This window comes from Rhodamnia argentea, chromosome 7, assembly GCF_020921035.1.
Source record: "Rhodamnia argentea isolate NSW1041297 chromosome 7, ASM2092103v1, whole genome shotgun sequence".
Lineage (NCBI taxonomy): Eukaryota > Viridiplantae > Streptophyta > Magnoliopsida > Myrtales > Myrtaceae > Rhodamnia > Rhodamnia argentea.
The window spans coordinates 27,145,768-27,169,563 of NC_063156.1; the positions used below are offsets into that span (position 1 = coordinate 27,145,768).

The 23,796-nt window shown below is 38.6% G+C and overlaps 2 protein-coding genes across 10 annotated transcripts in view; one reads left to right on the forward strand and one right to left on the reverse strand.

Annotated features, from left to right (window-relative positions):
• Positions 1 to 1,540: 1,540 nt before the first annotated feature.
• Positions 1,541 to 7,962, forward strand: LOC115752002 (ETO1-like protein 1). The gene is made up of 6 exons (XM_030690022.2): positions 1,541 to 1,754; positions 2,124 to 2,560; positions 2,646 to 4,367; positions 5,493 to 5,784; positions 6,660 to 6,969; positions 7,499 to 7,962. The coding sequence occupies exons 2-6, from the start codon at positions 2,430 to 2,432 to the stop codon at positions 7,717 to 7,719; spliced, it is 2,676 nt and encodes an 891-aa protein (XP_030545882.1). The 5' UTR covers positions 1,541 to 1,754; positions 2,124 to 2,429; the 3' UTR covers positions 7,720 to 7,962.
• Positions 7,963 to 9,752: 1,790 nt separating this feature from the next.
• LOC115752001 (probable inactive protein kinase At3g63330) overlaps positions 9,753 to 23,796 on the reverse strand; it is a 42,074-nt gene continuing 28,030 nt past the window's right edge. For 3 of the 9 annotated variants that reach the window (XM_048282826.1, XM_030690021.2, XM_048282827.1), the window contains 12 exons: positions 22,864 to 23,041; positions 17,692 to 17,920; positions 16,901 to 17,401; positions 16,200 to 16,257; positions 15,519 to 15,606; positions 14,662 to 14,736; positions 14,435 to 14,512; positions 14,209 to 14,352; positions 11,822 to 11,900; positions 11,503 to 11,585; positions 11,319 to 11,373; positions 9,806 to 10,313 (listed from right to left, as the gene is read on the reverse strand). In XM_048282826.1, the coding sequence (XP_048138783.1) occupies positions 10,248 to 10,313; positions 11,319 to 11,373; positions 11,503 to 11,585; positions 11,822 to 11,900; positions 14,209 to 14,352; positions 14,435 to 14,512; positions 14,662 to 14,736; positions 15,519 to 15,606; positions 16,200 to 16,257; positions 16,901 to 17,401; positions 17,692 to 17,920; positions 22,864 to 23,041 (1,634 nt within the window). In that variant the 3' untranslated portion in view covers positions 9,806 to 10,247. Of the gene's footprint in view, positions 10,314 to 11,318; positions 11,409 to 11,502; positions 11,586 to 11,821; positions 11,901 to 14,208; positions 14,353 to 14,434; positions 14,513 to 14,661; positions 14,737 to 15,518; positions 15,607 to 16,199; positions 16,258 to 16,900; positions 17,402 to 17,691; positions 17,921 to 22,863; positions 23,042 to 23,796 lie in introns of those variants that run through there. The other 6 variants (XM_048282823.1, XM_048282822.1, XR_007199340.1 and 3 more) reach the window with 5 other exon arrangements.

Consider the following 23,796-nt stretch of genomic DNA (forward strand, 5'->3'; position numbering starts at 1 on the left):
ACCACCATTATCGCCCTATTCGATCCGATGTGGTCCAGTTCCCAGGTTTGACTAAACAGATACACACCTTTACATCCAACATTGTTTTGCTTGAATATATGCAAAAACCAAAAGAATATTGTTATAATTGAACTTGAAAATAACATCATCATGAGTTTTGCATCAATTATATGAAATATAGGTCATTTAATAAAGGTACTTTTTTGGTCATATTAAAAATATTGTGTTTAATGATCAAAAATTTGTGATATTAAACTAAGCACCACAAAGTATTTGAATCTATACTTTTCTTAAGAATAAGAATTTTTACTAATGAAATTTCTGTAGATCTATAATTGGGAAATTCTAAAAGTTAGGTTTGAAGTGGAGTTTATTTTAAACAAGATCATGAAATACCATAATTATTTAAAAGAAGGGCATGACCAAATGCATTTTTGTAATTTTTTTTCTTTCTTTTTCATTTTTTTTCCTTTCTTCTCGCCGATGGCCGGTCTCGGGCGATGTTCGACCACTAATGAGGTCGCCACCCGGGCTTGGCGAGGGCCGCCCGGGCTTGGCGAGGGCCGCCCTCGCCTCGCCTCATCTAGGCCTTCATCGGCCTCGCCTAGTCCTTGCCGGTGGTTGACCATTGCCTAAGATTGGCCATTAGGGAGAAGAAAGGGAAAAAGAAAATAATGAAAATGCACTTAATTAGGTTTTTTTTTGAAACAATGATGGCAATTCAAACACTTATTTGAAACAAGCTTTACTTTATGCCATTATTTAAACAAAAAAATAGCACTTTATGCCCTTATTTGATTTTTTTTTTTCTAAATTTGATCGTGTGCAATTATTAGTAAAGTGCGCAAAGTAGCAATAGAACATGGTCCACCATTTTGCCTCATAGGAAATTAGGTTATCTTTATCATTTTTTTTTTTTTTTCTCGAGTGTGTGGTGTGGGTTGCGACATGTGAAGAATTATTATTATTACGGGTATAATTATTATTTTCCTGACGTGCTGGTTGAGTGTGGGGAAGAACCGAGCCCCACCGATATGGAGCCCAGCTGGGCATGACCGGCACCATCATTTTAAATCATTTTCTCCCACTTTTTTTCATCACCCGCAAGTCATCTCGGGCACCAGAAATTAAGGACAGTTTCCCCTTTGATCTGGCTCGGTTTAAGAGACTGATTACTCATTAACCAATTCATCAAGAAACCCCAAAAAAAAAAAAAAAAACAAACAAAACAACCTAAAAATACTAAAATAAAGTGAAAAGACAAAATTACCTTAACCCCGCAAAATCGTTCGAGCATATATGGTTCTTGTCTAAACCATCGCTGCCCACAAAACGACGACGCATCTCCACCGTCGCGTGACTCATGTTGTCTTCTTCCCCTCTCCGGATCTGAAATCTGATGGTCCATCCGCTCACTGGTTTATTGCTTTTTCCAGTGCTTAATATTTTCACTTCAGTTTCCGTCGCGCCTCCTCTCCCTCCCTCTCTCTCTCTCTCTCTCTCTCTCTCTTTCTCTTCTCCATCTCCGCTCCGAACCACCCCCCCCCCCCAAAAAAAAAAAACAACATAAATTCGAAAAATACAAACAAAGGAAAAAGCGACAACTTTCGCATTTACCGAACGAAAAAGCGGAAAGTGTGTGCATATACGCCTGGGGGAAAACATTCAACTCTCTCTTCTCAGATTCTGCAACAATCCGATCTCTCGTGGGTCTTCAGTCCCCTCCATTGCTGTGCTCAGCCCGAGGAAGAAAAGTAGGTTTCTCCTCTTCTTCTTCTTCTTCATAAAAAGATTGGTTTTTTATTTACTGTGCTTGTTTGATTTTGTTTTTCCATGTTTTCTGTTGGCGTCGTTGTCGAAGATAGATTGAGTTTGATTCGGGGGAAAATGATGTATGTCTGGTTGGGTGTCCTTTCTTTTCTTTTCTTTTTCGTTTTTTAGGTAGAGATCTTTGGATAACTGCGAGTGGTTGCCGTTTTCCTTTTTTTCGGGGGGGATACAGGGTGAGTTAGGTCGAGCTCTACTGTTCATCTTTTTGTCTGCTACTAAGTGACCATCGATTGTTGTTTAGGACTCAAGCAAACCACTGTTTGGATGTCATTCTTTGTTTTCCGAGCTCGCAGGCTTCTCCGCGGCGAATTTTCGAAAATCGCGATTTCTTTTGGAAGCCGAAATGCCGAATCATCGATTTTTGGTTTGAATTCTGGGTTGAGCTCGCAGAGTTTCTGACGCTAGCGATTGTGATGTTTTCTTGGTCTTTGGCGGCTTAGGTTGTGATTTCTGCTCGGCCTTGCGGTTCATGATCAAAAGGGGCGAGCTTTTTTGGTTGCGGGGTTTCGATCTGGACGTTCTTCGGGTGCGGGATTGTTGGATGAGAAGTACATCTGGTTATTGTGGAGATCTGGGAGTGGTTTCACCTCTTATGCCCAATGAGGACTTTCTTCCCCTCTGAGTCCTGTAAAGAGACACAGCTCAATGCTCTCAATCCGCAGTCTTGGCTTCAAGTCGAAAGAGGGAAGCTCTCGAAATCTTCCCCGCAGTACTCTTTTTCTTCGTCTATGTAAGTCCTCTAATCTTCAATTTTTAATTTTTACTACCCTCATTGTTTAAAAGTCGATGTCTTATGGTTGGGGTAATTGTTGTAGAGAATCCCTCATCAAGGTTGCTGAGCCGTCGATACTGCCTTTGTTTAAACCAGTTGATTACGTAGAAGTTTTGTCACAAATTCATGAAGAACTCGAGAGTTGTGCTCCTGAGGAGAGGCCGAATCTCTATTTGCTAAAGTTCCAGGTCTTTAGAGGTCTGGGAGAAAACAAATTGATGAGGAGAAGCCTCCGTGCTGCATGGCAGAAGGCTACCAGTGTGCACGAGAAAATTGTTTTCGGTGCATGGTTGAAGTATGAAAAACAAGGTGAGGAGCTTATTGCTGACTTGCTCGCAACTTGTGGCAAGTGCCTAGAAGAGTTTGGCCATATAGATGTTGCTTCAGTGCTTCCAGAGGATACAGATGTGAGTTCTAGTCAATATGTTTTGACTAGCGACATTAAACTTTCGAGTAGTGTTATTTTTAGAGTTGGAGATGAGAACATAGTTTGTGATAGACGGAAAATGGCACGCCTTTCAGCGCCTTTTCAAGCAATGCTTAATGGGTGCTTCACAGAATCAGCAAGAGAGGACATAGATTTGTCTGAGAACAATATCTCAGCTTCAGGCTTGAGAGCTATCAATGAGTTTAGCATGACGGGAAATTTGGATGAAGTTTCTCCAAATCTTTTACTGGAAATACTTGTCTTTGCAAATCGCTTCTGTTGTGAAAGACTAAAAGACGCATGTGATAGGAAACTTGCAGCTTTTGTTTCTTCTAGAGATGACGCGGTAGAACTCATGGAATATGCTCTTGAAGAGAACTCCCGTGTCCTTGCAGCTTCATGCTTGCAAGTATTTTTGCATGAACTTCCCGATTGTCTAAATGATGCCAGGGTTGTGCAAATATTTAGCCTTGCTAACAGACAACAAAGGTTGATCATGGCCGGGCCAGCTTCTTTTTCACTATACTGTTTACTGAGTGAAGTATCTATGAATCTTGACCCTCAGTCAGATAAAGCTGCTTGTTTCCTGGAGCGGTTGCTAGAGTCTGCTGAAACTGAGAGGCAGAGACTGCTGGCTTTCCATCAGTTGGGATGTGTTAGGCTTTTGAGGAAAGAGTATGGTGAAGCTGAGCGTCTTTTTGATGCAGCTGTTAAAGCAGGTCATATATACTCAGTCGCAGGCTTGGCTAGACTAGCTTACTTAAAGGGTCAAAAATCAGGGGCCTATGACAAGCTCAGCTCCATTATTTCATCTGGAAGCTGTAAACCGCTGGGATGGATGCACCAGGAGAGGTCATTGTACTCTGAAGGAGATAAGAGATGGGAAGACCTCAAGAAAGCAACTGAGTTGGACCCAACTCTACCTTATCCTTACATGTATCGAGCCGCTTCCTTAATGAGGAAACAAGATGTTCAAGGTGCGCTTGCGGAGATCAATCGGATCATTGGCTTCAAACTTGCATTAGAGTGCTTGGAACTCCGTTTTTGCTTTTACTTGGTCCTTGAGGATTACCAATTAGCAATTTGTGATGTTCAGGCAATTCTCACGCTCTCTCCAGAATATAGGATGTTTGAGGGACGGGTTGCTGCATCCCAACTCCGCACACTTGTAAGAGAGCATGTTGAGAGTTGGACAACAGCTGATTGTTGGATGCAATTGTATGACCGGTGGTCTTCAGTTGATGATATTGGTTCACTCTCTGTTATTTACCAGATGCTCGTTGAATCTGATGCACCAAAAGGTGTTCTGTACTTTAGACAGTCGCTGCTCCTCCTCAGGTAGGCTGTTGCATCATATCTATCGAGTACTTTATCCTACCAAGTATAAAGCTTTTATGCGAGCATAAGTGGTGCGGTTGATTACTTATGCATTTCAGTGTGAAAATTGCAAATACTTAGATTTACATTGATTTAAATATCTGGAACATCCAATTATTTCTGAGTTCACTGTTGTATTATTCAGAATTCAGATATTAATTTTCCTGTGCGTGCTTCCGTAAAAATAGAATATGTATTGGAAACCTCTTTTGAGGCGGAGACCAGAAAAGTGGTTTCTATTGTTTTCAGCTTAAAGCATTTGGCTGAAATATTCAGAGAAAAACTGTTCTAAAGACATTGAGATTATTAGTTCCTTTCAATCCTACCATATATCCCTCTACGCAAGTCTCTCTTCGGCAGATTGTTATATGGCTCGCACATTGCTCGACCAGGAGGTGATTATTATTGGACCAAACTGAGGACGTTCAAATTCTTCTCGATGTTCGTAATGTGGATGTCTATCTTAGCTTTGGTGATTGCAGGATTACTTTCTGAAGTTTTGCTCTTTCATGGATTCTGTAGTTTTTTTTAATCTCTTCTTAAGATGTAACTGGATTATTAGCCCTTTTAATTCATGGTCACTCTTACTTAAAAACAAATAAATAAATTTAAATTACTCAAGTATAGTTAGGTGGCTTTTACATAAGCCAGCCTGAGCGAGGATGTGTATTTATATATGTGAGTGAGATAGAGACCTCTTACTGTTCTTGGAGATAACTTTTGTTTCTTGATGCTTCTGAGAACATTTTTCTAGAGATTATCTATAGAGCAGTTGCTTGGACGTTTTTGTTCATTCTCTTGAACCTTGGCTTTGAGCAGTTGCTCAGACATTTTTGTTCATTCTCTTGAAACTTGGCTTTGAACAACCTACAAGGCTTGTGCATTTGCTCCTCTGGTGTTATCTTCCCGCCTCGTTGTTCATTCCCTTTGTTGTTTATGATTTGATTGCTGTTTCAGAATCCAGGTCTTCTCGCCCTTGCTTCTAAGCTAATCCTGTTAGCATCATTCTATGCTATATCTACTTCTACACACACAGGTGGAGTTTTGGATGACATTTGACTGTAAATTCGTTGCACCTTTGATCAGGTTGAATTGCCCTGAGGCAGCTATGAGAAGTTTACATTTAGCCCGGCAGCATGCCTCCAGCGAATATGAGCGCCTGGTTTATGAAGGCTGGATCTTATATGACACTGGGCACTGTGATGAAGGGCTTCGAAAGGCCGAGGAGTCTATTAAAATCACAAGATCCTTTGAGGCCTTCTTCCTAAAAGCCTATGCACTGGCAGATTCTAGCCAGGATACGTCTTGTTCGTCAACTGTTGTTTCACTTCTTGAAAATGCGTTGAAGTGCCCCTCGGATAGGCTTCGCAAAGGTCAGGTAAGCTTTCTGGTTCCAATGTATGTATCTTATAAAGTAGAGGTTTCCTTTTCTTTGTGATTTAGGTCATTCAGTGGATATCTTCTCCTTTCTAACATTATTTCCAGTGTGTTCTTTCCCTCTTGGTCATCAAGTTGCTTATTATAGTCTAATCAGTTCTTTTGGAGAATTCAAATTATATTTGACAATTTTAGCGTATGAAGCAATTTATTATTTGTCCTTACAAGATTCTGAGCATCTTGATTTGTTTTGCTAAATGTATTGAATAAAAACTCTGCATCCCTGGAAGAAGTGGCTGATGCAATTGACAATCTGGCTAGATGTTATCTATTTGCTTTTTGTACCACTGGAGAAGTAGCCTGTAGGCTTTCCGTGGAAATTATGACTTTCCGATATCACTTAAACACTGGAACTAAGTCATAACTATTTACTATGTTGACAACTGTGACAAATAATTTTCAAAAGCGTTTTATCCTATCTCGTTACCTTCCTGCATGTTTTGGTCATAGCAATGATGTTTCTTAAAAGTGATAAATCAAATCTGGCATAATCTAGATGTTGTTATCTCATTTGCTAAGATCTCATATACAATCTGGTGGATGTTGCAATAGCTGTTAGATCTCAACATTGAATGCTCAGACTGCTGTATCTTATTTGTGACAGATGCAACCTGCCATATTTGCAAGAAAGTTTTTGTTGCTGTGCGTGTGAGAAGAGAACAGAGTTTAAATTTTAATCTCCTGTTAAAAGCATTCATATATTCTACAAACTTATGGGCTATATTTTCACCTTAACTTTGCTGAAAGAGACATGACAAGCTTTTAGTCCACGATCTTCACTAATCTGTTGTGGGATGAACTCAATCACATTGCCAGGCGCTGAACAATCTTGGAAGTATCTACGTCGACTGTGGGAAGCTAGAATTAGCAGCTGATTGCTATATCAACGCTCTCAAAATCAGGCACACAAGAGCCCATCAAGGGCTTGCTCGAGTACATTTTCTGAAAAATGACAAAGTTGCAGCATACAATGAGATGTCACAACTGATTGAGAAGGCGAGGAATAATGCATCTGCGTATGAGAAGAGGTCTGAATATTCTGATCGTGAACTCGCTATGGCCGACCTCGAGATGGTTACCAGATTAGACCCACTTCGTGTCTATCCATACAGATACCGGGCTGCAGGTTATTGATCTACCTCAACTTTGTGTCATACTGTATAAGTGTTTCCACACTAGTTCTTTTGTTAATATGTCCCTATTCTAGAACAGACATTTTAAGCATGCATGCATGTAAATGCCAAAAGGCGGCCTTAGATGAGCATTTCCACACTATCCAGTTAGTCGTTCTGGATCCTTGAGATTTTTCCTTTTGGTACTGACACAAGGAGGCCTCCAGCCCCGACCTCTCCCTTCGGTTCCCTGTACCATGCTTAATTTTGAGATCCCTGAAATTTTGGTCCCTACTTTTTACTGTTTTCAGCTGGTCACTAAACTCCGTAACGACAATGCCTTTTCATTTGTTTGATGCATTACTTTTCTCAGATGATAGTGGCTTATGCCTATTCTCACATAAGTAAACATGTAATAATACTTGTTCATACACTTGAGTTGTGTAGGCTGAATGTCCAAATATTTTATTCCACAAACTTGTGAGATTAATTGACACTATAAACAGGAATTGACTTCATTCTCTTTCTCTTCAAAATTGACAGTACTAATGGATAGTCAAAAGGAAGATGAAGCTATTGCTGAAGTTTCGAGGGCAATTGCATTCAAGGCCGACCTTCACCTCCTGCACCTGCGGGCAGCGTTCCATGAGCACGTTGGCAATGTCATGGGTGCCCTCCGAGACTGTCGAGCGGCTCTCTGTGTCGATCCACACCATCCAGAGATGCTGGAGCTTCACAGCCGAGTAAACAGTCATGAGCCGTAATCCTGGACAAGGAAGCAGAGAGTGCATCTAATATTTCAACGCATCGTGTACAGTAAGTGCGCTTTAATCATCCTGTAGGACCACATTGTATCCTTTTTGCCATCATTAATGGATTTTGGTAAGTTATATATGTTCTCTTCATTTTGTTCCATTTGTATGTGAGGAAAATGTCAAATGAAGCGCAGAAAGTTACGTTCATTCATCTATTCAGTCGGTTAATGCATTGCTATTTTTTCTCATGCATATATCGAATCAAAGTGGATGGATCGTGCTTAAACAGCTTAAATCTATTAAGAAAGCAAAATACAATGCCTTCAGTTCTTTCTTTGGCATCGCAATGTGACAATTGGAATTGCCGTCCTCCCTGCAGTTGCTTTGTAGGTGTGCGTTATCCAGGTCTTTAGGCATGTCCGGTTCCATTACGTCTTTTGATGAATTATCTATCCACCTGAGTGGATAGTAATTACACTAACTATGAGTTACGCTGGTCCTTCGATTACCAAGGGATAGGACTAACAGTGGAGATTTTTAGGTTGCGTTTGGTAATTCGGATAAAATACAGGATATGATATGTTTTATCCTATCTTGTGTTTGGTAGTTGCTTATGACAAAATAAAGGGGATATAGAGGGAATATAGGGGGGATAAAATTATCCTAGGGGAGAGGATGGGATAGAGTCGGATAAGACAAAATAAAAGGGGATATAGAGGGAATATAGGGGGGATAAAATTATCCTAGGAGAGAGGATGGGATAGAGTCGGATAAGATTTCTCTTCTCCATAAAACCAGTACGGTCAAGCCACTCCCTCTTCGCAATGCCCCATCTGCCATGCCCAGCCGCCTCTTTGGTGGCGGGCCACCTCTCCTGTCGCGGCGGGCAGCGTCTCTTGCGGCGGCAAGCAGCTTCACCGGCGGAGGCAGATTTCAACTCTGAACCCAGCAAGGAGCATATGTTTAGCTGTTGTTTACTCAGGAAAAAGAAAATTTTTGGGTTCAGAGTTGAAATCTTCTTGCTGCAGTAGGAATGAATTCTTCGTGAAACGAATGTAATTAGTGTGAACATCATTGCAGAATCATGTGGCAATTTCTTTTGTGTTTGATTGATTCTGATTACATTAAGTGCACGGGTAAGGATAAATCGAAGGCTGTTGTTTTGAGTGTTCTTGGACATGTTTCTCAAATTTGATTCACAAGAAAGCACTTTCTATTCTTTCATTTTTATTTGTGGAGGGGTTCATTTGTGTCCGTTTTATGGGTCAGTCTGCTTATTGGTGATAAGACCCTCCAACCATTCGAATCTTTTCACAGATGATCAATCAAGCCGCCGCCTCTCGTTCTTGTCGCGGCAGCTCTTGCGGCCGTATTCTCGAGCTCTAACCCAACGGCTCGGGCAAGCGATCGAAGATTTGCCACGTCAAACTTCGAAGAAGAGCCTCCGAATGATACAAGTCAAGAATCATTATATTTATATCTAATTTTTATTAAATAATGGATATAATATGATATAAAAATATCCGTCTTTAAATTTACAGTTCATCAAACGACAAATAGGATATAATCTAATTTTAGATTTTTTATCTTATACTATCTAATCCTATCCTAATCAAAAATCCAGACAACCAAACATAGCCTTAAGACATTTAACTATACAGAGACATTACCCTAGCTAAGTATAGCTTTCATACTCTGCTGTTTTATGTACAGCAGCTTGGCCTAATGAATGTGTGGCGAATGACAAGATTCTGGTCTTTTTTTACATTACAAGCATAGCATTTACATTAGAGATGATAGTACGAACTTATTAAGATTTTAAAGAGAGGGGCACCGCAATGACACCCTTAAAGTTGGAACATGCTTTTATGCACTTCAGTTTCAACTCGTGCCACCTTTTGGATTGTTTTGATGACTCATCACACGGGTATTGGGGATATTCGGGATTGATGAAGTTTTGCTGAGAATGTCAAAGAGCAGGAAATAGAAGTTTTGTACATTTGTCAAATTGTATTTACAACACCGTAATATACACGGGTACTCCACCAAAAAATAAAAGCAAAAAAGGAAAGAAATGAAAGACTGAGTTATACAAAGGCGCACGCTCATGTAACAATCTATAGAAAACTATAATGACGAGCTGAATCATTTGGAGAAGATGTATATCGGGGGCACAACGTATCAGGAACATCATGGGTGTTTTAAATAAGCAGTGAGGATGTCGACAGAATTGTCCTGAAGTTGCTGGAAACTGTTTGCCTTGCCTTACCGTGACGTCCGCAAGGGAATGAACATATTAATCTCCTTTTGCAGCTGCAAAGCTATTTCCCTGCTTGTGTTCCCGTACGTCTTGACAATAAAAAATCACATACTACTGGTAGAAGCAGTCAAGAAAATGGAATGGTGAAGCAGATTACCATTATGAATATTTTCAGATTTATGCATAAAAAAATCAGTAGACCATGAGGGCAGTCCATACCCCTCTGATAACAGGAGTCCATAAGTTTATATTTCAGATGTTCAAGGCTTCCCATGATTCATGTCCTGCGCAAAGTCTCAAAGTAAGGATGTTGCAGAGCTTCATCGACACTGAGTCGGTCATCCTGCAATTCAATGTGTTTTAATGTATGTCCAACAAAGTAGGAATTTTAGTTATAAGTGTTATCCTGATTTTAATCAATCAAACAATTACACCTAAATGTCCTCTCCATCATAAATCGAAATGCTAAGAGAAAGAAAGTTTCAGTATGAGTATTTTGAAAGGGCATGCTCAATTTTAACCAAAAAAAAAAAAATTCCTGATATACTGTAAGTGTTGCATGTTTCCTGCATGATCAGGTCAACTGCACTGGATGCCAAGAGCCCATATTGACATAGCTTCGGGACTTCTGGTACTAGTTTCAGGAAAAAAAAAAAATTGCCCATTTTTTCAGTAAAAATAATCCATGTAAAGGGACCACGGGTATACTAACCAATTTACAAAATCTACTCTCATGATAAGGACTCCAGTGTATCAAGGATAGCATTCACATCAAGACTCACACTACGTGTGTCCCGAAACATTGCAGTAAAAGCCAAAAATCCATAATCCATACAACATAGTTCTCAAAATCATGAAATTTTCTCCTGTTTCAGATATTCTGGTAAGCAAGCCAATAAACAGAAACTGCTATAAAACAAGAACAGGGCCAGTAGCAACCTCCAAGTTTCCTATTTTCTGGATATGGAGTAAAACTGTTTCCAAGAAACTTGTTGAGGACCTCACATAAAAGCCATAAAAGAGATGCTACAGGATACTTGCAAATATCTGAACTGCTGTTTGGATATGAGACTTAAATCAACTTTTCCCGGTAGTCTTTTAGGTTTTTCAGCTGATTCAATGTGAATGCTCCTTATTTACAGAAGACACACCAGCATCCCTTGAGAAGAAAAATGCTATAAGCATCAATTTGGAAATTATATATTTCTTAAAAATGAATTGCGCTTTTCATTAGGTTGTATCTAAGCAAAAGCCATCTTTTATCTGCAGAATCCACCAGTCTCTGGCCAGCAAAACATCCTTTGGGAGGAAATAGTAAAGATAGTCATTTGCACAATGAAAAACTTACGGGATCCCACATTAAGAGATGACGAACCAATCGCAGAGCCCAAACATCTGAAAAGCTGCAGCATTTTTTGGAAGTAAATGCTGTCATGATCTAGCAAGACTCGAAAGAGAAAAAGCAAGCCTCGCAAAATGGCAAAGAGACTTTGAAAGCATACAATACATATGTAAGTTATGAGGAAACATACCCAATCTTAAGAGGATCTCTGCTCTTCACTTGATGTGAGAAAAACTCTTCTGAACATTTCCAGGAAGCCGGTGAAACTCCACTCTGCATCTCAAGGTAGGAAATGATTGTTAATACACTTATGACATAAAAACCACCAAGAAGTGCCAATATCTAGTAACTTGACAAATAATCATGAATAACTGGAGATCACCCTAGTTCAGACATCATTTTGAAATCATTTAAAAGTTCAGCGTCTTCTTTACTCATTCATTAGGAAGTTCGGGGACTAAAGTTAACTCTAGTGTCTAGATCTCTCAAAAATCAGTGTTGGAGGTTACCTTGTCCATTGCACCACCAAATCGATGTTTCAAGGAACTACCTGGGATTAAGATGCACATCTCCATAAACGATCTAAGTCTGACACATGCACACAAAAAAAAAAAATCTTTAGAAAATGTCTTTAAGCACGTCATGGCACAAAACTTTAGGATGATGTTTCAGTTGGTTCTTTATTGACTTTTAAATGTTTGCATTTAAATGCGCCAAGCATTGGGCACTCAACAGCCAACAACCATCTCAATCTATGTGTTCCACAACCCTTTCACTGCATATAAATGGGATGCAAGCTATAGATGCATTCTTACGGATTCATAATCCAAACATTCACAAAAATTATTAAGTCAATCCTAAACCTATGATCGCCAATTCAGTCCCAAGTTTTCCAATTTTGCCAGTTTAGTCCTAAATCTTTTGATAATTTTTCAATCATTTTGGTCAATTTAGGCAAAAACATGTTGACCTGAAGTCAAGTCAGTGCAAACCATCCCACATGTTCGACCATAGGCATTTGACGTGGAACATCGTGAATAGAAACGGCACCGTTAATAACAAAAATAAAACAACAGAAGCCCCTTTTTCCCCTGATTCGCAAATTCCCGGTGATGGACCCTAGTTCCTCTCGCATTTCCATCAAATCGACCTAACTCCCATTTCCCTCAAATTGGCCCTAATCAACTCCCCAATTTTTCCTGAGGCCTTCATTCATCAGAATTGCCAATTCCCCCCAATTGCAGAGACCCGATTTGCTCGTAGTTTCCATCAGACTCCTCATTGCCTCACTTCTAGCCCTAATTCCATCACATTTGCCCCGACATTCCGCAGCGAAACGACAAACGGTGGTCCCAATCTGTGAGTGGTGTAGGGAGTTTTCAGTTTTTTACCAAAAAGGCAGAGAACAATCAAAAGCTATTTTGTTGTTGTGGTCTCGAACAGAGTGTGTTGTCCTTGTTGTATTCATGTTATCTATTTGGCTCGGTTTCTTCACCTGTGTTGTTTTTGGTCCCTCCGTCATGTGTCTGTTTATTATATATGTAGCCTTTTTGTGTAGGGCCGACATGAGTGACAAGTCAGTATTAGTCTGCGTTTTCAACCGTGGAAAATTTGTCTGTTGCCAAATGCTTGAATATGTCGAGGGGAAGATGGATTTAGTACAAGTAGATATCAGTTCAATGAGCTATCAAAGGCTGATCATTAACACTGTTATCATCAAATACATAACTCAACCCATCATCTAGCGACTACCCATACATCTTTAAATAAAGCTTTTCGAGTTTACTATTTACTTCATTCTTAATGTGTCTGGTGAATCTTCAACAGCTCATTGAACTAATATTTACTAGTGGTAAATCACCTTCCCCTAACATACTATTAAGAACACAGAACAGTGTTGACTTGTCACTCATCTCGACCCTACATAAAAAGGCAACGTGTATTACAAACAGACACACGAGGTAAGGACCAACAGCAGCATATGCGAAGAAACCGAGCCAAATAGATTGCATAAATAAGACAAGGACAACACACTTAGTTTGTGACCACAAGGAGAACATACCTTTTGACTGTTTTCTGCCTTTATGTAAAAAATTGAAACTCTTGATAACACATGTAGATCGGGGACCACCATACTTTATAGTTTTCGATGCATGATCTCGAGGTCGAGTGTTTCTCCTTATTAGAGTTGAAACAAACCAAAAAGCAAAAGGAGCCATTTTCATTGTTACTGTGCCGGCTGTTAAAATGAGGTCTGCCTGTCTAGGCCAATGTGATGGACTTAGGGTTGGAATGGAGGGAATGGAAACTTTGATGCAAATTAAATTGGGTCTATGCTATTTGGGGGAATTGGAGATTATGATGGACAACGGCCTCGGTGACATGGAGGAATCACTTAGGGTCGTTTGAGGAAATTAGATTTGAGGGAAATGGGAATTAGGGTCGATTTGAGGGAAACGGGAGAGAAATTAGGGTTCATCCACGGGAATTTGGGATCGCAAATTAAGGGAAGAGAGGGATTCGGGTTTCCTTTTTCTAATGAAATGACGCCATTTTCATCCAAGGAAAACGGCATTGTTTCTATCAGCAATGGTCCCCATTAGAGGCCGGCCAGACACATAAGATGGCCGGGCTCACTGGATCTCTAGGTCAGCATTTTTCAGCCGGAAGGACTACATTGAAAAATCATAAAAAAGATTAGGACTCAATATAGGAAAAAGTGGAAATTTAAGGATTGAATAGGCGGTACAGTAGATGTAGGACTGATATGGTAATTTCCCCCAAGCATTCTCTTCTTATTGACCAAAAACAAAATATTTTATATGTTTATGAGAGGAATTTCATATTCAAAATGATATAAAAGATACCATAATACATGAACTAAGATGCAACTTACCTATATGCCAACTGCTTTAAACCTTCACTCCATCCCTCAAGATGTTGATCCAAAAGAGTACGGGTTAAAGCATTGATTTGGAAAACATCTGGTGACCCTAGTATCAACTCTAACATGACCACACCAACACTCCACATATCATACCTGTTATCAATACAGTACTGGAGATAAACAAATATTTGTCTCTACAGAGAAAACAACAATCTTCAAGCTAAGGAATGCTCACTTCGCAGCAGTTGGTCCGTGATACCATGTTTCATTTAGCAAGGCTTCAGGAGGCGTATATTCTGTAGTTTGTTCAGCTCTGGAGAAGCATCAATTACATAAAAAGAGAATAAAAATCACACAAAGAAGATGACAACTTTATAGAGGATAGTTTCAGTAGTTCAACAACAAATAAAGCTCTTTTTCTGAATGTTACAAAAAGTTCAGTTTCTTTTAATAATGCAATACCTTGAAGGGCCAGCTGATCCATACAGATGCTTCAGAGTGAACTGATTTATTGCACTCCCAAAGTCAATAATGCGCCTGACACAGGATTACAAAAGCATCAATAAAAATGCCATTACACAGAAAAAGGCAAGAGCTGCGGAAAAAAATTGTTCCCACATAAGCATTTACACTGCAACTTGCTGCCTCACTCCAAGTAACATAAGTGAAAACCAAGAGAAGCAGCTGATCTAACCCTTGGAAGAAGGAAATTTCACTCCATCCAGAAGTTAGACATTACAAGAGCCAAATTAAATGACTTCACGAAGAACTAAGAATAGCAAAGGATTTGTAAGATAATTAACAGATTTTTCAGAAAACTAAGAAGAAGTGTCTAGAAGCATGCATACAGGAAAGTAGTATAAAGTTAAACATGCGAAACAGTTACGACATTGTCAATTTTAAGATCCAATTAATCTATCCCTCCACCTGCAGTTAGGTGCATATTTTATACCTGAAAATAAAAACTGACTTTTCAGGTTTTCATGCTCTCACAAGCCAAAAAGCATAATTTATCCTGAGGAGTAGCCAAATATTAATTGACAAAGAAACCAAAAAGGCCAAAAAGGGAAAAATCAAGAAATGGAATGGCAAAAACCTTTATTAAAGCCTAGAAGTAGACTCCACGCCATAGAATCCATGGTTATTTTAATTAACAACTCCGAGATTTGTAAATCAGCAGATTTAAGAGATTGAAGCAGCAGTAAGAAGAGAGAAAATCCAATGCCTGCATAGTTCAATGCTGAATTCTAAAAAATGAAATAATCACTAACGCCAGAAAAATTAGCAGTAGATTCCTTTACAAAAAAAGTTCAGAATACATTTTGGTGTTATAATTCTCGTCTCCATTTGGAGGTCCTCTCAGACATCTCCCAGTTTCCAGATCCTCAAAGCATATCACCATGTTCTCTACAAGAAGAAAAAGAAAAAAATAGCCAAATATGAATCCATTGTATAAGCATGATCAGAAGTCATGTATCACCCTACCAACTAAAGCTATCATGAGAAGGATTCTCGAGCTCCCTACCACCTATAGGTATCATGAGAAGGATTGTCGCACCCAAGAGCACACTCCTAAAATGTATTTGTAAGTTGAGCAACTCTTGTACCGAAAAAAAAAAAATGAAGTAGGTTGGTTCTGAGATTATAACACTACTGACTTGACTCCAATATTTACGAAGCAAATTTAACAAGTGCAAGAGAAGGCCATGGTCATGTTAAGATGTTATGGGACAGCCAACTCCTACGTTTAAGGAGAAATGGTGCGTCTCCATTAAGTTTCCTAAAGCCCATGCATGACAAAGAAGCAATCAACCAGAAATTGTTGTAGCTGGTTAATGAACTGCTTCGACAACCAACATATTGTTATCAATTGACTTGTTTCGTCACAAATGAAACACATTGGTGACACAAAGAAGATGATATGTCCATGGCCAATATTATTTTCATATCACTTTACTAGATAGTTTTTACAATGAGACAGATCGTAAGTATATCCTTACCAGGTTTAATATCCCTATGAGTGATATTACGGTCATGACAGGCTTTGAGCGCCAACAACTGAGCATCGAAAAGAAAAGATGTTTCAGTAATGCATCCCAAAAGCAACAACCAGTGCTATCCAAAGGAAAGAAAATGACAAATCACGGGGATTGTTAAAATTAGCTGGAGTTACTGAATTTTTTCTGGCCTAAAAAATGCTTGCAATTGAAATGAGCCGCCCATGTAAGTAACCCTGTACAACCAAAGGATCAGAACCCCAATTGCAACCTGTACCTAGCCTATTTACATATGGGAGACTTAAAATAATTGTGCACGCCCTATTTTGACAACTTTCCAACCGCGAATTCAGATCTTAAATGCAGACCTGCAGTTAGAGGCTCGGATTTAGGTGAATGCAATTGACTCTACATATATTTTCACCAAGAACAGAACTGCATTACAATTGAGCAATTTGGGCATTATACATTTTGGAGAATCAGAAGAATGGCTTTTGAATAAGGGCGTGAGTGTGACTTAAACTAAATTCCAATGTTCTTTCCTCCATAAGTTTCTCAAGACCAAATCATAGTGAAAAGCTTTAGCAGATTGATCTAGCTAAGTAACTGCAGCACTTTATCTACAGCATTACAGGTCTAAACAGAGGTTGATCGACTGACCAACGGTTGAGTATGGATACACAAAGAGTTTCCATCAGGCATACCGATTGCCATATAAGGTTGCACATTTCCTTCTGTCCCGCTTCTGTAGTTTTCAACCAGTGCCACCATTTTGATGGACGCAATACCTGGGCATGTTTTCTGGCTTCAATCCCATCATCACCTCTCTCCTCTACTTCTTCGACAGTGTATAGAAGCTTTGACAAGGAAACACCTTCGTGACGGAACACAAGCCATATATCGTTGGAGCGTGACTCAAATGACTCTACATATCTAGCAATATGGTCCAATCCTTCTTCATAAAAGTCCCTTCTCTGACTAAATCTGTTTGGCAAACTACTAACCAAGGTCCTTGATTTCTGTGTCTCATGAGCAGCTGACTTAATAATTTCTGACTTTTCCGAAAATCTTGACTTTGATTCTTTGGAAATAATGTCCTCTGCTCCCCTTGAAATGTCTTCAAGGGACTTAGAAGCATTGAGAAATACTTCGCCAAAATACTTCTCCCGTAGTCCACTTAAGTACACGGCAAGGCCTTTCTCTACCTGCTCAGGAATCAAAGGGTAACCCTATAGAACTCAACAACGTGGTTTCTCTCCTAAAGTCTCACAAAACTTTAAAATCACATTAAAGTTTCTAAGCGTCCAATACATCTAAAGCATCCAAATATTCATCATTATTGACATTATATCATATTAATCTAAAATCACTTGATATTTGCTATGTCAACTCAAAGGGAAACATGGAGTACCATGTTCAAAGCTTCATTATGAAATAAACAAGTCATCTTTTAATTGTAAAGCAAAACTTGATAACTGCAGGCCAAAATCATTACCCTTATGCGCTTTAAAATGAACAAGTTATCTGCGGCATTGCTGTAGTTGTGAGTTGATGAGCTATTAAAAAATTGTCTGCTAGATGACCCAGACAGCATAGCATCAGAGGAAACATTCTTTAATTGCTGACTCCAGTCAAAGGAACTGCTTTCTTCACAACAATTCCAGTGAAAAGCCAACCATACTTCACCGAATGATCCTCGCCCAAACCTCTTCTCAAGGACATATCTACATCATGAAAATATATCAGAATTTGCTCCAAAAAATTAGTTTCAGAGGTAATAAGGACCATTATCATCACAAGGAACGCCTTGAATCAAGGAAAAGGATAATGCTTGAAAGCTAGCAGTCTTGTCACCTGTGTAGGACACGAATAAACTCATGCAGATTTTGCCAGAACTAGAAGCTACTTGCAGATCCCGTGTTACACTCAACAAGATTCACTAATCTAAAATTCATGCCAACCATAACTTAAACTGGTGCCCTGGAACTTTAATGAAGCTCTTACTGACCTGTTTATAAATCTGGTTTAGGAAACAGAAAAGATCTAGAAAAGACTGAAACAATGTTTCTCGGGGGTTTTTTTTAAGTGAAAAACCCTAAGCAAGGATGCTTGAAAGAGTTTCCCAAAGTAACTTCTTTTTAAGCACTGCCATGATCGGACGTATCTATAATGTATGAACTTGACGACGGACTGTGCATCAACTTTAGAACATAGGGAAATTGTTTAAGAGCGAGAGATTGCAACTTTTTTTAAGTGGATATTAGAACGAAAAAAAACCATCTGCAACGAATTATCAAAGGCAATTTGTCAAAAGAGATGTGCCACAGTCTAACCTAGACAAAATGGAAATTTCCTCTCTCCGAGCACGTCGAAAATTCGGCCTAGAGTGGCTCCGCCGATGCTTTCATCTTTCTTGTGGTCTTACCAAAGTACTGCCTGGTCATACTTGATTATATGGATGAAGGCATCATTTCAGAGGGCAGTTGACCAATTCAGCTGACTGGTCTCATGTGATGGTTATTTCTAAATTTTTTTAAACTGCTGCCAATTATTTTAAAAGCTCAAGCTATTAAATGAAGATTTAATATTTAATATTTTAATATTCCCCCTCATGCGTAAGCTAAACTTAGGTCTAAGACAAAAGTGTGGATATAAACAACGGGGAACGCAAATAGACACCTGGAAAGATTTGATCTCAGGTCTCCTGGTCTGAAGTGAAATTTTGTAGAACTACTACATATTGTTTTAAAAACTTAAGCTATTATGAAAGAATGATTTAATGTTTAAATATTCTAACAGTTATAATACAGAGCTGCCTTTACACAATCTCTGCTTATGTTTCAAGGAAATTTCTGCACCTGAACTTAAATTATCTGTGAGTGAGCTGGTTCTCTAGGGAAGGGGTTAAAGACATTGCCTCTTCAGACGTGAATTGTCTGTCAGTGAGTTTATTCATTGGGGAAGGGGCTAAAGACTTTGCCACTTCAGACGTGGTCTAGGACTTGCTAGAGTTGCCTAAACCCCACAAGGCGACACCTTAAAGGGTGATGTTTTATGGGGGGAAATTTTACCATATCCAATCAAATTTTCACTTCTCACTCCCATCACATGACAGCAAAAAATCATTATAAGTTCCATTCAAGCCATTATTGATATATCAATTCATGAAATTCAAAATCAAGTAGATTTTGAGCTGTGTATGTTTTGTGTGAATTCGTTTTATCTTAATGTGTTTAAAATACTATTGTAGTGTAATCTTACCAGTGAAAATGTTTGATGTGTTATCGACAAAAGAACTTTGGGATAAACAGTTCGCCACCAAATGTATAAAGGATACTCCGCAGGCCAAGGATAAAGAACTTGAAGGTTTACCACCATCGAATTGGATGAAGAATGAAAGAACTTCAAGGTTCAGCATCAAAGTGATTTGGATAAAGAACAGAAAGAATCACTCATTTAAGAGAAATTCTCATGTACTATCAACTCACAAATTCGCATGCTTACAACTGAGAAAGCACCTCCTGTTTATAGAGGGAGTAGGACACAAAACTAGGTACGACTAAACTAGGAAACCTTAAAATTAGGAAAGATTAAAGAGGAAACATTGAACAAGGAAATATTAAGGAAAAAAGCCACCAAAAATCTAAACTATGCCCATTGTGGCACATTTACCCCAAGCCTTTTTTTTTTAACACAAAAAATCCCAAACTTGTACCTATAAGACACATTTACCCCAAACATACATTGTGACACATTTAGTTTGGAGATATTGGTGTCACAAAAAAAAAAATTAGGGTAAATGTGTTACAGTGGTATACTCTGGGGTTTTTGATGATTTTTTGCCAAATATTAAATTAGGGAACCTGGTCAAAATTAGGATTCTACTCGAATTAAAAACCAACTTGAAGAGGAAACCTTTGACTTGGCTGAATGAGTCTTTCTTCTTAAACTTCATCTAAGATGTCATCTCCTCATTGGGCCATGATGCTCCCGCATCAGACTGTGTTTAAGGATCAAATGAAAGGTGCCCACCTTAGAGGGATTTTAGCTAAACAAGTTGAAGATCCATGCCTTGCAAGAACTTGAAGATTAGCTTATCGCAAATTCCAATTTTTATGATTTATTGTGGTCATAAAACACAAAATATATAAAGTCTCATGTAATGCACAAACAATACATATTTATCAACCAAACAATTAATTTAAGTAATATTTAAATAAAGAATTCAATAACAGTTTTAGAATTTAAATTTCTATGACACTTCTTTCATTATATGTAGCTAATTGCCGATAATTAATCTAACATTCTGTCTATTCTAGTGTGACCGAATTTTAACTAGGGATTTTACTTATGAGAATGAGTGCTCTAGAGCAAGTAAAAGTTGGACCGACACAGACTATTTACATTTGAATAATAACTCCTGGGATTTAATTATGTAAGTTTTAAGCGACCAATGTATGTCAACCAAAATTATAGGTTCCCGACCAAAAAAAAAAACTAAATTTATAGGTTAAAAAGAAAAATCAAATCTAATTACAACTTAGAAAAGCTTTTGTGATTTTTTTCTAATACTAAATAGTACATAAGCATGATATAATTTATATATATATATATATACACACACACACACACACACACATTTATATTAATTTCTTTGACTTCTTTGCCGCAAAAGTCTATAAAAGCATTTTGCGCAAATACATAATTAATAACTTGAAGAAAGTATATATTTGTATGACTCTTTATGTAATAACTAGTGAAAAAATCATACATCAATCAAATTATATTCATATATGTATGTGAAAAAAAACCAATAGGCATGGAAATTTTATCTATATTCACTACTACCATATGAAATTATCTCCTAATTAATAAGTTGTGTAAATAAATGTGATAAGATTAATATTAAATTAAGTGAGATAAATAACTTTTCTTTGTCTTTTTTGTGTAATAAATACTAATGTAGTGGGTTGTAATTAACATAAAGAGGAGTGGACCCAGGGGGAGAGAATGGAGTTTTCTGATGATGTGGCTCTACACAAAGCTCCATTCTACCCACTTTTATTACTGGGCATTGTCTTCATGGCGGGCAATGCAAATCTTTCTCAGTATAACTTTTTGTCACTAGCTGACAGAATTATTAGCTGGAAAGCTGCCCTTTCACCTAGGAAGTTCACGACCTTTCCCTTAAGTTCTTCATGGCACTGTGGAGGGAGGTTCTCAATAAACACAGTGGGTTAACATCAACTGGAGCTAGTTCAGAAATTCCACCAGTTCTAAGTAATTACCAAGAGCGGAACTGCTGCTCATTACTGAGAAATGGCGAAGCACTTCTCATGAAACTTTAGCAAATTTATACTTCGAGACTGCCAACACATAAGCTAAACCCGTAGTACCTTTTCTGTTTCTCAAGTGTGAAGAAGAATTCCTCAAGAAAGTGTGTACCATTCACTCCTTCAGTTTGTACTTAATGGGACAAATAGAATGACAGACCTACTCTAGAGGTATGACAAAATACGGCTTGAAACTTCTTCTGTTATTGAACAGTCATCAGTCAAGACACATGTTGTTGGTTACCATATATTGTTCATCTTCTATGGCTGGCAAAGATTAATAACTTATAAAAATAAATAAGAATCACCATTAAACTTCATTTGGATCCTGGAAAATCGTTTCCCATGGGATGAGCGCAATATTGGTCTCACTAATTTGTCTGCTAGTCAATTGAGTCCTAAATGTTTTATTTTGATCAATGGAGTCCTAAATGTCTTCGATTTGGGTCAATCAAGTCCTCATCTCATTGTCAGTGGCCTTTTCGCAGAAAATAAGGTGTGGCCAACCATACAATTGCCACGTAGCCTTTTCCAAAAGCAAAAGTTAACCTTAGGACTTGATTGACAAAAACGAAGATGTTTAGGACTTAATTGACTGGACAAAATGTTAAGGAATAGATCGACCAACGGGAAAAACTACACCAAATAGTAAGACATGCCAGAGCTACAACATTCATAGGTAAGTTAGATAAATAGACTTTCCTATAAAAATTTGTAACAACTTCTTCAACATACTATATAAACCTTCCATGCCTCACATACTGTACTTAACAAATATTAATGAACCAAAGTTATTCATCCCACTCTCTGATTCAACTGAGCCAGACTGACAGTAGAAACTCAATTGGAGTTCTTGGTGTAACAATTAATAGCCACTAACCATTGAGACCCAGCATTTTGTTCCTACATGTTTCTCATCATATGACATTGTATTCCTCACATTTGCAACTGCACCAATAATTTTACACGGTAGTCCAGGAAAACTCCTTATTTCAAAACCTTGGAACCATTCAAAATGAAAGTCAAAAGTTCCATGGACAAGAACGAGGGCATAATAAAGGAGTACTCACTGCAAAACAAACGATTGCTATTGGTGTACATATAGAAATGAAGAATGCCAAGGCTATATAAATAAACCAACGAAGTCCTGGAACCATTCAGAATAGCTGTTAAAGTTCCACAGACTAGAAATAGCATGTCGCACAAGAGCACTCACTGCAAAACAGGCGATGACCACTGTTTGTATAAATAGGCACGATAATTTTTTAAGTCAATTACCTAGAGCAACAAAAAGTCCTATATTCTGTCAACATGGTCAAAGCAATAAAAAATACCTTGAGTTGGGCACTGTGTGCTCGTTTGATGCATCCGTATTATGGAACGAAATCGATTCAAGCAAACCGAGGAAACTAGCAAAGCTTTCGGGATTTGTACATTGACCTTGCACTGAACTAACAGTCATTCCAAAATGCGACCATGAACACTGGTCACCATGTGAATTCAGCGTTTCACCTAATAAAAAAAAGAAAGATATTAGAAGAGTAAAGCTGCATGTAAGATAGCTAGAAACTATAAGCAGAAACAATTATAAAGGTACAAAACCTAACTTCTTCTTTTACTTTGCACAAAAGTTTTCACATGCTCATCCACATAAATTCACAGTAGATATGCCCCACCACACACATTCAAGACGTAAAGATATACCAACAGTAGAATACGCAAAAATTGCATATGAAGTAAATAAACCTTTAAATTGTGTCAATTTAGTCCTAAACCTCTTGACCTAATGCCAATTCAGTCCTTTTGGCTAATTTTGGCCGAAAATTGCTGATGTGGACGCTAGCAACGTATGTGGCACGATCGATGCTGACGTGCACATATTTTAATAATTTTCGATTTTTTTCTTTTTTCTCTCTCTTTTGTTTCCTCCTCTTTCCGATGGTCGGCATTGCCATGGCCGAAGAGGGCTGGCCTCGCCCGTGCAAGGGCGAGCATCGGCAAGGCCACCCTCACCGGATCCGGCAAGGCTAGGCGTCGCTTGGGCAAGGGCAGCCTCGCCGATTATCACCTGGGTGAGGGTTGGCCTCACGCCGGCCCGGGAGAGAGGCGATGCTTGCTGTGGTGGCGAGGGCCACCCTCGCTCAAGAAAGGCCAGCCCTCGCCGGCCACCGGAAAGAGGGAAAAAAAAAAAAACAGAGAGAGAAAAACAAAAGAAAGGAATTTATTTTAAATTATTAAAAAATGTCAAAGTCAATCGTGCCAAGTAG